Source organism: Heliangelus exortis, chromosome 8, assembly GCF_036169615.1.
Source record: "Heliangelus exortis chromosome 8, bHelExo1.hap1, whole genome shotgun sequence".
Taxonomy (NCBI): domain Eukaryota; kingdom Metazoa; phylum Chordata; class Aves; order Apodiformes; family Trochilidae; genus Heliangelus; species Heliangelus exortis.
In genome coordinates, this window is record NC_092429.1 from 5,337,602 (window position 1) to 5,353,432 (window position 15,831).

The window sequence follows — 15,831 nt, forward strand, 5'->3', positions numbered from 1 at the left end:
GAGAAAAGGATGTTATTAAATAAATAAGGTAGCTTTTGGACAAGCTCTAATGAGTCATTAAACAGAATTTTTCTTAAACAGAAAAATAATCTAATTTTTTGCTCAATTCTGAGGTGACCAGAGAAGAAATATAAAAGGAAAGGTAGGAATTTGAAGAGTAAATTCCCAGCCTGTATTCATATACAGTATGATTTGCAAAGACAGAATGGACATGTGATTAGAATTGAAATGATGGCAGGCCAAAATTTTTTGAATAAGAAAGTATCTGTGAGGATCTCATGTGAAGGTTCTGGTAGAATTGGCCTGAAAACAGCAGAATCTTTTTTCAGTGTTAAAACAGACATGGCAAGAACCAGAACACTCACAAAGCAGTAGCTTAAGACCAGTGAAAATGAACCTTTCCTCTGCAGCTGTGTGAAGAGAAGGGCTATGGAGTGCACACACAGTGCAAAGATCTCAGGATGCTTTAGAGAATCAAACCCCAACAAATTAAAGCTCAGTACAATCCAGGGAGAAACAGATTTGTATTTGTTTCCTCATTTTGCAGATGATTAATGAGTGACAGAGAGGACAGGGGTTTAAAGCCTTACTTGAAATTTGGAATTGCAGTGTTGGAGCTACTCAGACTGGAGGCTGTACATTATGCCCTTGAAATAACCTTATTCATCTGCACCTGGAAGTTGTTCTCCATCCACAAAACCCACTGGGGCTATTTAAAGCAAATTCACAGGTGTCTGAAATTTTACATATAGAGGTGTGAGACTATTTAAAACATATGTGCAGGTGTTTACATTGCAAAGTGCAGGAGCAAGTATGTGCACATCCAATTTAGGTTTCATGTTGAAAGCCAGGGCTACCTTAAAGGAAGTGCAGGAACAGGTGGCAAGGTTGGCACTATCCCAAATACATCAGAAAGGAGATAAACCATACTATAAAGAACTTATTTTTGTGCTATATAAAGTGAGTGTTGGTTGCTAGTTTGATGTAATTTTTTAAATTTTCAAGCATCTAGAAGAGTATTTCAAAGCATAAATGTGCATTAACAAACTATCTGAAGATGACTGTAGGTCTAACATGCTCTCCAGTGCTGTGGTTATTGACCTTCCAGAAGGTCTGATTCACCAGAGCACTTCTGGTTCAGTGGCTTTTCACCAGGAGGTGATGAGTTGAGGATGCTCTGAAAGCATCTCATGGTGCTGGTGGTGTGGCTCAGTGGGCATTTCAGTACAAATAGTCAGAAAGGTGAAGGACTGAACTGCACACAGGAGCTCAGAGTTCCTTTGTCTAGGGGACAGTTTTATTAGCCAGTAACTTCTGGAAGACTGTGTGGAGCAGAGCACTGATGTGGGATGTCTAAAAAGATGTTGAGAAGAGTTACTTCTCTCCTGAAGTTTGTGCTCCTGGAAAATGCTGAGCCTGTCACCTTGAGGAAAAAGCAACTCTCTTTTTTTCCATCTTTAGGAGCCAGGTAGATGGCCCAGGTATGGAACTGTGTCAAGCCCAAGGCTGACAGCAGCTGCCTTTCCCCTCAAGTGACAGGGAGGACCCGGTTGTGGAGAGGTGACTGAAGAGGAGTCACAGTCCCACACACCTTTATCCTGGTTAATCTCTCTAGGAAGTCAGGGAAAGAGCAGTACCAATACTTGGTTGCCTTAAGAGTTTAGAGTTTGAACACAGGAGAGACAGGAACAGGGACAGAAGCTTTCTTTGTGTTTGGAATTAGGGAACTGTGTGATAGTCTCCTGCACAGCCTGTGTCCCTGAAACAAAGAGGGCAGGTCCCACAAGAAGCAGTCTTCTCTTGTCTCCCTCACCTCAATAGGATCTGGGAGAACTTCCCAGATGGCCATACGAGACCCCATATGAATTGAGTAACTTCAACAGCAGCAGCCAGGAGAAGCTCAGAATATTTTAAGAGGGGCCCCACAAGGACTTGAAGTAATCCAGCACCTTCAGCACATCAACCCTGGATGCTCTCCAGAGCCAGACAGTGTGGAGTAAGCGTGCAAATGTAAAAATGAAACACACTCAGGCCCTGGGAGGTTTGGCTTGGGTGTGGTCTGAGTTCTGCCTATAGTTTTGGGTCATTTCCTCTTGTTTTACCCAAGATGCCTTGGCCCACACTTGGCCTTGGACTCCTCATTCTGAATTTCCAATGCAGGACTCAGCAGCACATTTCAAGTTACAACTGTTGTGCTGCTGCTCCTGCTGGTATCTGGGAGCATCAGGGCTCCAAGAACAGTGATAGGAGGCATAAACAACTTTCAAAACAAAATAAACTCTTGCTATCAGAATCACAAGGCGAGCTGTCCAACACAACATTGGCCTCTGATTTTATATTTAATTTTAGAAGCTGAAACTAAATGTTTTAATTTTATATTATTCTCAACATAATGCTAATTTGCTCCAGATGTCCACTCAGAGCTGAAAGCTGCCATTTTGCATAGAAAGCATGTGCGTCAGTGATTTATTCCAAATAGCTTCTATTTTACTGCATTTCATTTTATTCTCAATGAAGTACTTAACAACATGTTTCTCTTTAAGAATCTTACTTAATCATATGGATATAATTTCTTCAATTTACGTTTTCAGTTCTTTAGTGTGGTGGCCACAGGGTGTTTCTTAACCTAGGAAGATTAAATGCACATGTTGAAAGCTGCTTATATTTGATTTTGAGGCACTTTCATTTCAAAGTCCTTCGTGTAAGGTACAGAAGTGATTGTGGTTTCCTGCTAGGTTATGGGATGGAGGTATAACTCTCAGGAAAACCTTGCAGATACCTTCTAAACGTTGGATAATCATGCATGACAATAACATAATTTCATTTCTTTCAAAACTGTGGTCTTCTGAGGGTGTTTAAGACTTTTTCTATTGGGGTTCAGGAAAAAAAAAAAAGAGATTTCATTTTCTTGTCATTTCTGGGCTACAGTTCAACATTTCAATTTAAAACCTATTTCCGCTGAGTTCCATTTCCAGTTTTCCCTCAAAATATTATCTTAGAAAATGTCTTTTCTTCAGTTATTTATTTATTTAGCAGCATATTAAAAATGATGTGAGACAGCTCAATGCAAAACCTTTGTTATTTGAGCCTGGCTCATTCAGCCATTCCTGTGCATGGGCTGCTATTGGTCAAGTATGTCAGGAATGCCTTTTGGCAGCATCCTCCTCAGGAGCTACGTCATGGGTGTGAAGCAGCTCCTCTGAAGGAGTCAGCATGGATATGAGGCTGATCTGAACCTAGGAAGCAAAATCCAGGCAAGAGTCTTCCTCTTCTTTCAGCTTAAACCTGGCCCTGCATATGGTGTCTGTAGAAAGCTCGGATGCTTCTGCAGTGGTTGCACAGTCTGAGCACAACACCTCAATTTGCTCAGCTATCAAAACCTGCTCATCTTCCCCTTTAGAGATAATTTAATCCATTTAGTTCCTTTTCCTCTAAGGCTTTTTTTGAGGTGGCAACCTATAACTGGAGTCGAAATTTTGTGAGGTCGTATCATTTGCAAGGCTGCTTATTCCCACCTGAAGTGGTGTTCATCTCTATCTATTTGCATTTTCTTGTGGCTTTTTTTTTTTTAAATCTTGGCTTTTCATTTTTCAGACCTAACCTTGCTGTTATTTTACAATTGCATTAGTTCATTACACAGAATTGTTGACACAGCTGGTAGGGAGCTAAGTGCTGTGGTTTCACACAATAAAATTTCAGACAATATGTGTAGCACTTTTTTTCATACATATCATTTGAAAGCCATATGATTCACCAATATGTGTTATTGTTATCCACCCATGTGGGATACAATCTATTTTAAATTAGTGAAGTGACTTGCTAAACTCCCTGTAAACAATAAGACTGTGGGAAAACATGAAGTGCTATTCTGAACAGAACATTTCTATACTGCCTTTTATCCAAAGGATCCCACAGAGCTATAGAGAATGCAGGGACCTGGCACTGCTGCCACACTGTCTGCTCTTCAGCAGCAAGCTCATCTTCACAGTAGACTTCAGAACTTAAAACTGGAGCAGGGCTGGTGAGGATTGTTACTACCCCCACTAGTTCAGTGTGCTAGGATGTAGTAAGTCACCATACGAGAAAAGAAAGAGTGGACTTCAGGGTATTTGCTAGCCCAGTCTTCATTTAACATCTCCTTTGGAGGCTTAGGCACTGAATCCAATATAATTTCCTCATGGATAGGTGGGCATCAGCCACTGGAACTGCTGCTCGTGCATGGAAGTGTGAGGGTGGCAGGAGTGAGCTGAGGCTCCAGCAGAAGGCATCACCCTGTACTGGATTTAGCTGAGAGAAGGAGCATGGTGGGCATCTGGGCATTTACAAAGTACAAGAAGAGAATTGTGTTTCCAAACCCTAAAACGTGGCTTTTCTAACGGTGCAGTGCCTCACCAAAAAAGCTGTATTTACAATAAAAAACGCATAGATGGGGGAGAGTGACCCTGCTGGTAATTGTCAACCAAATTTCTGGAGAATTTGGTTGTGGTTGGCTGGTTTAGTTGGCTGTAGCCAGCAATTTCCAACTATAGATCATTTTTCACCCCCAGGATCCTTCTGTGTTTGATCTGCCAAGGACAGGAGGCACTTTGTTAGCTGTGCTGACACACAACAAGCTAAGAGTATAAAACATATTTACTGATTGGTCTTGACAAAGATATGAGCTGGGATTCCCAGGATTAAATATAGTAGGCTGGGGGACTAGTGGGAAGTTTGACTGGACACTCACTGGTGCCAGATGACACCGTGTTGTTACAGGGAGAATTTGGGATCAAATCTTCCAGAGGCAGAAGCACAGCCCCAGTCCAGAATGTTCATTGATGCCTGTAGTGCACTGGGAACACTTTCTGGTTACAGACATACTGCTGGCATGGTATAAAGGCAGACTGGACTATGGGCTTACTCTTCCTTTACTGGTTCATGAAAAAAAGAGAAAAATCTGGAAAAAGAGGGAAGTTTTTCATTTCACTTCTCCATATAAATGTTTGTTAGTGAATACATTCTAAGTATTTCAATTACAGTTGATTCTAGTGTCTGATGCCAATATAACAGTTCAGCATTATTTGTTTAATTCCTGAATGTGTGCATTGTTTGTAGCAAACATTTTTAATTTCCATGTTTGTCCTGCCTCTCTTCAAATCTCCCATTGGATTCAGAATGTAAACCAGGACAGGCAGTTCCTCTGCCATTCTCTTTGCAGATGTCTCTCAAAGAATCAGGAGTGAAAAGTGCCCCTGCTTGGGTACAAAAGGGTTGATGAATTCCCCAGCATGCATGAATGTCCTATGCTGAAAGAGAACGCTCAACACTTTGCAGGAACAGCTTACAGAAGCAGGGTGTGTAATTTTTAATAACTGGGATAAAAACCCTCAGTGACATCTTTAAAATATAAACGCCTTTTCTTGTTTCTTTTACTTCTTTTCCCCTCCTTATTTTGCCCTTTCATCTCTTCTCCTTTCAGTTCCATTAAGCTTCATTGTACAATAATGTATTGCAGTGGACTTTTTTCAGTTATGTTTTTGATTTTTTCCTCCCTTGTTACTACAAAACTCCAGATGTTTTGAGACTTCATGGTTCTCTGGATATTTTTTCCTTTAGTTTAATCTTCTTTTGTAACATGCCACACATGTGGTATTTTTGCCTTTTAAGATGCTATGCTAATCAGCCATAAGTTTGAGGGAAGTTTTTGTTTTGTTTTGTTTTTTCCTTTGTGTAATGACTTTTTTTTTTCCTTCTGGCTGTTGTCTTCTCTTCAATTTTTTAATTTTTTTTTTTAACTGGTTAGTCCACAGACATGGATTCTCCTCTTGTCCCGGGGCTATATTCACTATCTTAGGAACAAAGCTTTGTAGTATGTGAAGTAAAATATATTCTTTGTTTAAAAAATTTAAAATAACTGGAGAGAAGTGTTTTAATTTTATTTGTGGTTCTTTGCTGGCACCGCTGCAGAGGGTTTTTAATTGATTTGGTTCTGTCTTGATTTTGTCCCCAGAACAAGCAGGACTGGCCTCAAATATTGGAACAGCAGATCTTGGATTTTGTGATGTCCTTTAACTTCAAATAGGTTGCAATCTATTAAAAATACGAATTAAATAATAGTTCCCCAATTACATATGAGGAATAAAGGGATTGACGTGGGTTTCTAGAGGGGTCTCTCTTTGCTTACTACATGACCCTACGAATTTTGCATTTTGTTTTTTAAAATGTTGCTCCATGCAATGTTATTTTTCCCTGCAAGCCACAGTACTGCATTCAGTCCAACTGTGACAAAGTTTCAGAAAGCTGTTTGGTTTCCAAATGACAAATTTAGCAAAACCTTATGGCAAAATTTGTGGCTGTCATGCTGCTGATAGTAAGATATCCCCAAACCATTCTGTGATTCTATGAACTTTCCTAGTTCACTCTCATATGTTGAAGCAAATAAGTGCAACTACACCCTGTTTTGGCAAATGTTTTTACTTCTACTTGATTAAGGAAGGATTACTAAAAAGAATTTTAAGATTAACAACAGGGCCTTGTGAAAATGGTAGGATGCTCTGACAGTTTCCCAGATATTTTACATTCTGGCAAATGTATAGAAAGCTGTTTGCTTACTTAAGTGCCTGATCTACCAATACCAGAAGAAATGTATCTACATATTTCAGTGCTTTGAGCAACATTCACCATTTTCTGTACAGATGAGAATTTACAACTGCATGAGCAAGACTTTTGAGTGACAAAACACACCAGTGCTACTCAGTGCCAAAACTCAGTGCCTGACAGCAGACCTTGAGAGGTGCTTGGCAAACCCCACATTTAATGCCAGATATACCCAGGAACAAAGCTGTCTTTAAAAACCAAACCCCAGAAGCCAGATCTTGGCTGCCTCTGTAGTCAGAGGAGAGGGACAGGCACTGAGCAGGATGTGTCCCACTCAACTCTGAGCTGCCGACCTCAAGCTGGCCAGGCCTGCCCTTCCCCAGGGAGCTCAAACAAGGCCATTGATTTTTTGGATAGTACAGAGAGAGGAATCCCATCTCAGGGGATATTTGCAGGCAGGTGGCTGGGGTTTGCAGTCTGTTTGTGTGTGGAAATCACCCCGCATGCAGAATCAGCCCTGCTTGCTGCTGAAAGGCTCATGAGTTCAATGAGGCTGTTGCTACACCTTGAGTGGGCCAGGTCTGCATTCCTTGTCCCCCAAAACTCCTGGCACTGCCAGAGGTGGGGGTCAGAAATGTGGACTTAGGGGCTTATAAAATTCATAAAATTGGAATAAGAGAGACAGTCCAGAGTCTTGGACTGTTTAATTCAGTGCTGTTTAATCTTGTTTAATTCAGTGCTGTGCTCTGACCAAACGCCTCCTCCAGGATTTTCAGTGTATTTGGTTTCCTGGTTTCATGCTCCTGAGGAAATACACAACCTGTCCAACAGCATCAAGAAAAATGTCCTGCTGGTGCTGAGTGTGTTGATGCCAAATGGTTGGCTGTAGTTACCCCAAAACCCAACAATGTGAAGGACAGATTGCACTTGTACTGTGGCTTATTTTTCCAGATTTTAATTTTTTCCTGTTCTGAACTTTTAAACTTTTTCATCCCCTGCACACCAGCAACTGTACAATAAGCTGGCTAAAGCCCTAAATGCTTTTTTAGAAAACATTCACAGTAGAACAAGTACAAGCTTTTTTTCCCAGGACTCATGAAAAACCACGTAAAAGTCACTTTGGAAACATAAATTGTTCAGTCTTCAAAAAAAAAACCATAGAAACTGACAGATCCTTTTTCTGTTACAGGTATCTTCCACTATTTTGTTACCACAAAGGGAAGAAAAAGCAGCTTCTAACAATTTAAATCTGTAAAGTGGTTTCATGAAGGGGGATTCTTCAGGAATTTGAGAGCTCAGTCCTATCATTAACTTTTATGCAGACAGATAGCTCTGTTGAGTTTAATAACTCCTTGCATGAGCAACCCAGAAGCAGGCATTTACAGGATCAGGGCTTTAGATTATAGCTTCAATAGAGAATTAAAAATTAATCCAATTAAGAGCTTCCTAGAAAAAATAAAGCATCAAATCACATATTTCAGTTCTTGTGTTGGGTGACCCAACTCAAATGCTTAAGTTACTGATATTCATAGGAGTTTGGAGCCTCGTGTGCCTCCTGCCATGTCCCCAACATTAGACTTAGTGTGCTATAAAACATTGATGCTATTTAAAAGAGCGGAGTGACTATTTCCTCCCCTCCAGAAGGGATACATATCCTCAGAGGACCCTTTTTCTCCTAACTTGTTTTTCAATAAAATTTTCCCAGTTTTGTCATCAGTTGGGAAGAAAGCACATTTCACAATGTTCATAAGGCTTGTAGATGTTTTGACCAGACCTAAGATTTCCTATTGATAGTATTAAATGCTTTGGAATGAAATGTTTTGGGTTTTCCATCTGTAGGCTGTCTGAGATGTCAGCAGCCAATATGACCTTCTCTTTCCCTTTTTGGTCTATAAATAAAAGGCAGCTTGTTTAACTGATCTTGCAGCCCAGAGCAGAGGTGTATATTAATGAGCTTGCTCTAATGGCACACTGGACCTATTTAGCACTACAACTGTGAAGGCTTCTCTTTTTCAGTCATAACTCATTTCCTCAGAAAACGTCAGTTATTGCTTCACCTTATGGTCTGGGCTGTTTGGTTTAGAGTTTATTTCTTCTGATCTGCACTACTGACAGATACTGTAGACATGACTGTGATTAAATACGCTTATGAAAAGGGTAAACATTTGATAATATAAACCCTCCGGGGAACGTGCTGTTATTTCTGCATGGCAACATTCTCAGGTGCATACAAAGTATAATGTGGAAGCAAAGAACAAACATTTTAAGCAATTACCCTTATTAGATTAAATTGTTTTGTTAGGAAAATTGTGATGTGTTTAGATCACTGTGAGATGGTTTAGGCTTCAAAAATATGCTTTTTAAATGCCCGATATTGCAGCAGTTACACTCCAGTGTGATTTTAGTGTAAAATAAAGATAGTATGCATGCTTCCATATGGCAGTGAACTAATTCAGTCCCATAAATTTCTACAACATATTTTTTTTCCTGGTGAAAGCCCTACTCTGAAAGCAGCAGTGGGTATGAAATCCAAGAATCACATCATGCTATTTAATGTAATCATATGGCATTGTTTTGTGTCTGTGCTCAGATGTGTGCAGCATAGCAGTGTCTGAAGCCCACATTAGCAATCTCACAGCAAAGACAAAAGGAGTAATTGCACTATAATTATTATTTTTATTGATGAACTTGTTTAAGAGCTCTGTTGACATTTACAGACTTTGAGGATCACGCAGATTTTGTTACAGTTATCCCAGGCATCAAACATCAACAAAATGTTTAGGATTGTAGGATTAAGCAGTGGCAGATTGGGGCCAGATGTCTGGGAGATACTCTAAGTGGCCTTCTCAGTTGATCAAATAGCTCTTACCATCCTAAAGTCCTTTGGAAACTGAACATTTGGTCTTTGTAGTTGAAGCTGAGACATTTCTGGGATTGATGGATCTTCCGGGAGGTTATTTGAGAAGTATGAGCATTTATCCAGAAGTACTTTTTAATTTGGTGTATATATAAATACAAACATATTCCAAGTGGAAGGGCTAAAAAGGTTGGTGAGTTGCAGTGAAGCCCAAGAATCACCTTACAAAGTCATCCTAACACAGTCAGCAGATCCAGCAAGAAATATCAGAGCTGAAGTGTTTTCCTGGAGTCCTCCAAAGTGGAGACCTTCCTGCAGCTCTCAGCCCCAAGCTGTCAGCTCTAAGCACCAACTCCTTTCCTGGTGTCTTCTCAGGCCTTTCACTTTCACTTTGTACATCACCTTCCCTTCTTCTCATCACTTGCCAGCACAGTTCTTGCTTTCCTCTGCTTTTCCACTGATTTTCTTCCCATTTAGCCAACCCTACTTTTAGAAACCCTTCCTCCTTGAAAACATGAGTGCTGGAGTCCTATCATTCCCTTTGCTGTATTCTCCCCCCCTGTGTTCAGAATGAATTTATCACAGCATTACAACTGTCCCACTATCTGTTATTCAGCATAAGACAGATGGATAATATAAATAATATAAATTAGGAAATGATAATATAAATGAGAAAAGCCTTTAAAATCCAGGCATAGGTGGTGATCTTTGGATTATGTGTTAGTACCAAAAAAAAGGCTGTTGACAACAGTAAAAGTAGAATAAACCTCTATTTGAATGTTGTTGCTGACATTGTAGCTCTGAGCATTTATGGCTGGGCCTGTTCCTTCCCTTCCTGAAGTCCCAGTCCAGCATCCAGCAAACTCTAAATCTTATGTACTTTCATGTGTTTTAAATTCAACTTGTATTTTGATGTTTTAGGACATTTGCCATTGACATTTTTGCTACTGACATCAATGAGAATGGAGCTGGTCCTTTAATTAGTTTGGATTATGCTCCATATTTTCCTACTTTGCATTAGGCTGCAGATACGGAGCTGAAAACTGGAAATCCATTAGAAAAACATTCTGAGGCTCAAGATCCTCTGTTCGTGACTGAATAGCTGAGAAAATACTTCTGTGACCTAACAGCTCCTCCAGGCCTGAGACAACATGGAAACCAGATCAGGTTGTGGAGTGTCACTGTAGTGATTCTGGTGCCAACGGGGTATAAAGTGTCCCAAGGACCCAGTGACAAGGGATGTTGCTCTATAATGTCCTTCTGGGCTATGGTTTTTGATGCCTGTGTGTGAGAACCAGAATCACCTTTAGAGAGGTGAATGGAGCATATAGAAAGGCCTCAAGACAGTAAGGGAATAATCTGCTCAGTCAGAGGTGAAGAAGTGGCACCCAAGGGGTGGGACAGCATGGACAGCTGGAGGGACAAGCTTGGTTTTGCTGCTTTGCTGGGATTTGGGTAGCTCCCAAAGCCCACCTTCACAAGAGTGCCTACCCTGCACTCACCCCGTGTCTGTAACACCAAAACATATCAGTGAGCAATGCAAAACATCCTTCCCTTGGCCTCGTAGCCGGACATTTTAATTATTTATTTATCCTGATTTAATTCAAAACAGTGACTTTTGCTATGAATGCTATGCAGTGTTTTATTACTGAGCTCTCTAATGAAACGGGTGCTTAAGAAGTCAGAATTGCTCAGGTTACTGGGTGTATAAATGCTGCGAACAGATCTGAATGATATGGCTGGTAAAGAAAAGGGTGCAGAATAACAGCAGAGTTCCTTTGGATTGATCTTCAAATGGATCAGGTCTTCTTGTAATAGTCCGTGCTCATGTGCACCCCTGGATACTATTTCAGACATCTGAAACCAGGTTCTTACCCACCACAAATAACTTCTCTTGCTTTCTGTCTGTAGCAGCTAATTGCTATTGCCCACAGTGGTTCCTGTGCCAATTAACATCTAAGAGAACTCATCAGAACACTTGTTCTTTTAAATTTCTGTTTTTAACACGGTCTTTAAGCATTCAGTACACATTCAGGCAGAACACGTGAGATATTTATAACCCTTTTATTATTACTGAGCTGCACACCATGTCTTCAGTGACAGATTAAATGAACAGCACAAAATGTTGTGTTTCATCCATAAATTTCAACAGATGTTCGAATGTTGGTTGATTTATTGCACGTCCAACTTGGATCTTACACTGTTCTCATTGTTGCTGCACATGGTTTATTTAGCAGTACTTTACAACAATTTTTTATGACGTTTTTCAGTTTGAAGGGTGCAACAAGGCATTTTCTAGGCTTGAGAACCTTAAGATTCACCTCCGGAGTCATACTGGGGAGAAGCCATACCTGTGTCAGCACCCTGGCTGCCAGAAAGCTTTCAGCAACTCCAGCGACCGGGCGAAGCATCAGCGAACACACCTGGATACCGTAAGCATGGTTTCATACTGGGACTTGCACTGAGTTTTCCAGTGGTCCTTGTGCACAATCTGTTCTGCAACCCGAGGGGGGAGACCTTTCATCTTCATGTGGAGCATCTCAGAAAACTCAGCTACAGGCTGAGTACTTTTGTTTTGAATTGTATGGCTTGAGAAATTAAAAAGTCCTGCTCACAGAAAGGCAAATTCAGCTCTTACTCATGCTGAGGAATAAGTTACTCAAGAATAGGTTACTCAGGACTCAGTTACTCAGCAAACTCTCCCATTGTTCCTGTTCCAGTAAGAGGAGGCAGCAGCAGAATAAGGTATAGTGTGAGTGAAAGCTGAGTCACTGCTGCTGCACTAAATGTGTCATTGTCTTGCTTCCTATCCTCTGTTGCTTCAGTACAGCCTGTTCTGAATGAATGCAAAAAACAGTTCAGACATCAGTGGAAGGTAAATGCAACTCAGTTTTGGATGTAATTTTGCAAAGATTGTTGTCCCCATCATCAGAATTAACTGTAAGAAACAAATACTTTTCTTATGTACAGCTGGTAGATTCAGGCTCAACTCTGCAGTCTTCTCACTTGTCTTGCAGAGAAGATGAGAGCATCTCTGGTGTCTTAGGCTCTGATAAAATTAAATGACTGTATTATAGGGAAAGAAAGTAAGTAGACAGCTTTGTAGACTTCAGCACAAAGCGTGTAAAGAATAATAGAATAATAGTAGTTCCTTTGTTTTTTTTCAAAGAAGTGAATCTATGGTTTAATGTTTGGCCAAGTGTTTATGGGGCAGAACTTTTGAGTTTAATTGATATTTACTTTTTAAGCAGTTACACATTTCAGACAGTGCAGCATTAAGGAATGTCTAATGTACATTATGCCTTGCAAAAACAAACAAGTAAGAGAAGCCAGTCAGTCACATTTTCCAAACCAAAGCACACTTACAATAACAATGTTTTATTTATTTGAAAGTCAACCTGAGATATTTGAATTTGTAATTAGTTCTAAAATGTGTCTCATTTGAAATTTGCCGCACAGTTTTGAAATGTAACTGCTTGAATTGAATAGATATATTTTTTTATTAGCCAAAGTCACAAAGGGAATGCCATTTATTAGTTTTGAAAGAGGATTCTAATGGTTACCAAAATAATAAAAAGTTCTTATATCTGTTGATCGCTGTATTACTGAAGACAAATCTCTTAACTTTCTATTTTCTTCTCTCTTTATTTCTGCCTTTATTATCTGAAATGCTCATAAATCAGGAAAAAGGTACAGTAATCATTTTCTACTAACTTTCTTAAATACCTAGAAACATCCTTCATGCTATTCTGCTGCAGGTTCTTTAAAACTCTTCCTGTAACTAACAGACTAGTAACTAGTAACTAACTCCCACTTAACTGGTGTAATGGAAGTTGGATGGTTTAGCTTAGTGTATTGTGTGCATACATGAATGTGAAAAATAACAGAGCTACGGGGTGGTGCTACCATAAAGACTGCACATTGCCTGAGCTCAGACAGAATAACTGCCTGGAACACAAAGAAATAGCCTTCTGAAGGGTAGTCAGATTCTCATCTAGTTTCCCCATCCCTAAGCTGAATGATTCTATCTTTAATTTGAATGACATCAATGATTTGGAAAATGCTCCACTATTTTTTTTCTGCTAAGAGATTTGTTGAAGTTTTTTTTCCATAGTTTTTGCTCAGGTGTCATTTTTCTGTGCTCCAGACACCCTGGATAGTCTGGGTAGGTGCTGTGTTAGCCCTGTAAGGTCATGAATTGGTGAATGATTCTATTATTCCTTCAGAAATTTCCTGCTGGCTGGGCAGAGCAGCAATACTTATCCTCTGGAGGTACCTAGAAAGAAAAGGCGTTTATATGGACTGCTTATTCCTTATTGAGTGCATTTGGAATTGGTTTTAAAGCTTCTCAATGTAGGTCATTCCATCATTTATCTTCTCCAAAAGGAGAACCTGTAAATCATTTCAGAGACTTACTGGTGTGTGCTAGTTTGATCAAATCTCTACTAAATCATCTGGAAGTAGATCCTTTTCCTAGGAAAAAGCAGAACAAAGGGAGTGCATCTGTCCTTGAGGTAAAAAGGGCATGTCATCACTCCTCCAGGGGCAGGGCAACTTCTTTTAAGGACCTCACAGTCACTTCTCCCAAAACCAGTGGGTTTCTTTCCCTTTTGTGCATCCTCTTTCTGAAACTGAGGAGATTAAAGAATGTGACACTTAGGTCATGAAAAAAAATAGTTTTCTACCTTTGGGAAGACACATGAAGGACTTACTAGTCCAAGTGAGAAGGCTGAGGTAATGCTGACAGATGAGGCAAGAAAACAGAGAAAAAGGAATGTTCTCCTCAACCAAAACTGTGTGAGCTTTGACATGCAGCACTATTTTGCTATCACTTAAGTCAGTGGTTATTTAATAACAAGTGCCAGAGTCCCTTTACTCAATTTGGTAACTGAACATTCATTTGGAGGTTGTTCAGTAACAGAGGGTGTTTCATTTGTTCGGAGTAGGCATAACTAAGAGAAAAACTTGCTGAGGCTTCAGTCACTGGCACTCCAGAATCAGTGAGTAGAATGGAGCATCCTTATTTCTTTTCTTGTCCTGTGAGAAGAGTGAACTGGAAATGCCTGCCCAGAGTCAGATGGTTTTCCCAGGAAAGTTCTGGGTCATGTAGAAATGGCAAATTCAGCTGGAAAGGTCTTCCCAACAAAATCAAGATCAATTGGTTTTTATTTCTGTATTGATTTGCTCAGATGTCAATGTTTGATGCAGGTTGTTTGTTTAGGAGTTAGGAAAAGAAAGATATTGCTGCTGTTATTCAAACCAGGAACAAGGTATGAAGGAAACCAAACGTGTGCTATGCCAAAAGTTGGGCTCTACTGTGTATGGAACAGTTCTTGTTGAAAACTACGTAAATCACAATTCAAAACCAGTGCTTCTATATTTATAATTAGAGTGGGTGATCTCGTGATCATTCTGTCTACCGTAAAGCCTAGAAAAAAAGTCATGCTCTCAAAATCCACCCAGTTACATCTCATTAACATTTGATGCAGCCCAGTAATCAATATCCAACATGAGAGGTGTGGCAGGTGCTCCCAGTGCTTGCAGGGAGTGCAAAATCAGAGCAATCAGTGCAGTGCCTCTCTTTGCATCTTGCCGGGCTGGTGTGCAGAGAGGAGGCAGAGCAAACACAGAAGCAGCAGACAGCTCAGGCTTAACTCCATGTTCCCCAGAAAGGGCCACCCTTCAGCGTGCTGTGTGCTGATTGTAGAGACCCAGAGCAAGAGGAAATCTTTTCCCTTTTCTCACACTGACAGAAACCCTACGCCTGTCAGATCCCGGGCTGCTCCAAGCGCTACACCGACCCCAGCTCCCTGCGCAAACACGTGAAAGCTCACTCAGCCAAAGAACAGCAGGTGCGTAAGAAGGTAAGAGCCACCAGGCAAAACCTCTCACGTCTCCTCCAGACACCTATTTTTCATTTACCTTTGGTTTCCATATTTTCAAATCAGAGTTCTTCTGCACTATCATTAGAAGAAAGCTTAAGTTGAGCTCATTTTCCTGGGGGTTTTTAATCACTGTTGCTAAGCAGTCCACTTCGGCTACCTGTAATTTCACTTTGCCCCACACTTTCTCTCCAAGCAGTCTTTTCCTCTGTGTCCCTTTCATATTCTGCTGTTCTTCACATAAAATGTCCGTGCACTGAGTCTCTGCAATCAGCTAGTAAATACATGTTGGCAGATCATCTAAAACACAACTGAAATTAAGCCAGGATGCTATGGGAATGTCAGGAAAAGAGTGCTTGTAATAGATGAGAATGATAACCCCTCTTTTCCCACCACATCTGTATTTTAAATGCATTTCTAAATCATTCCAAACCAGACTGCTAGTTATGTTTTCACTACTATTATATTCAAATCAGTATTTTAGTTTCTGTGGGCTAAATCCTGAAGTCATTATTA

At 40.3% G+C, this 15,831-nt stretch overlaps 1 protein-coding gene and 1 long non-coding RNA gene across 3 annotated transcripts in view; one reads left to right on the forward strand and one right to left on the reverse strand.

The window, feature by feature from the left end:
- The window catches only part of GLIS1 (GLIS family zinc finger 1), a 185,202-nt gene that overhangs the window by 135,654 nt on the left and 33,717 nt on the right, over positions 1 to 15,831 (forward strand). Inside the window, exons 5-6 of one of the 2 annotated variants that reach the window (XM_071750088.1) lie at positions 11,704 to 11,865; positions 15,187 to 15,297. In XM_071750088.1, the coding sequence (XP_071606189.1) occupies positions 11,704 to 11,865; positions 15,187 to 15,297 (273 nt within the window). The remainder of the gene's footprint in view (positions 1 to 11,703; positions 11,866 to 15,186; positions 15,298 to 15,831) is intronic. The other variant, XM_071750089.1, reaches the window with a different exon arrangement.
- On the reverse strand, positions 9,233 to 14,803 carry LOC139798930 (uncharacterized). Its single transcript, XR_011727039.1, has 2 exons — positions 13,850 to 14,803; positions 9,233 to 11,929 (listed from the first exon to the last, which is right to left on the reverse strand). It is a non-coding gene; the product is annotated as an uncharacterized lncRNA (long non-coding RNA).